The sequence below is a fragment of the Sinocyclocheilus grahami genome, unplaced genomic scaffold (genome assembly GCF_001515645.1).
Source record: "Sinocyclocheilus grahami isolate Dianchi unplaced genomic scaffold, SAMN03320097.WGS_v1.1 scaffold4622.1, whole genome shotgun sequence".
Classification (NCBI taxonomy): domain Eukaryota; kingdom Metazoa; phylum Chordata; class Actinopteri; order Cypriniformes; family Cyprinidae; genus Sinocyclocheilus; species Sinocyclocheilus grahami.
Window position 1 is genome coordinate 14114 of NW_015509528.1, and position 769 is coordinate 14882.

At 39.8% G+C, this 769-nt stretch overlaps 1 protein-coding gene across 1 annotated transcript in view; it reads left to right on the forward strand.

Moving 5' to 3' along the window:
* Positions 1 to 442, forward strand: part of LOC107576914 (protein unc-50 homolog) — a gene marked incomplete at its 5' end in the record, with an annotated part of 783 nt that extends 341 nt beyond the window's left edge. Inside the window, one exon of the mRNA XM_016263037.1 lies at positions 1 to 442. This exon is cut by the window's left edge and continues 110 nt beyond it. Within this exon, the coding sequence (XP_016118523.1) occupies positions 1 to 171 (171 nt within the window).
* Positions 443 to 769: the final 327 nt, after the last annotated feature.

Consider the following 769-nt stretch of genomic DNA (forward strand, 5'->3'; position numbering starts at 1 on the left):
CATCGTCTCTGGTTTTCTCCCCTTGTTTCTTTAGCACTTCCGTTCTTAAAGAACACCGCGGTGCTTCTGTATCCCTTCGCTTTGCTCGGACTCCTGTATGTTCTCTCCGTTTCGCTCGGCTGGAACTTCACTAAAGGTCTGTGCTGGTTCTACAAGCACAGGGTCCAGTAAAGGACAGCAAAACACATGATGGAAAGTGTGCTGTCGCTCTTGGGACTTTCTGACTTTTTGTATAATCTGTAAATATCAGTTTGGTTGTAGAGGAAAAGAATTTCAGTTGTTTATGGTGTCATGAACCGTTTCTTTTTCTTCATTTGATACTCAGCCCTCGTTTAATGTCGTGACGTGGATTTGAAAATGCAAACATGGGGGAAAGTTTCAGTGTCTGATATGATGCTGCGCTTTTTACTTGTGTAAATGTGTACAATAAAGATATTTTTAAAGAAACTGATTTTTAGTTGGTTCAGTGTTGTCCTGTAATTTATTTTGAGATGCATGCGATGTAAATGCATGCATATGGTTTCGATCACATAAAATACATTCTCCCATTGGCAGCTGCATATATGGTGATATATTCCGGTGTTTTTTGACAACTGTAAGGGATTCTCTTTTCTTATTAGGTTGGCTTGAGAAAGTCAACCTACAGGGGTTATGCGCAACAGACTTGTGTATTCTGTTAACCGGGTCTCGTGGCTTTCGGTTCAAGCATTTTGCATATGCTTCATTAAATATGAAGCAGTTTTACTTAAGATGCCTTCAAAGTAGATAC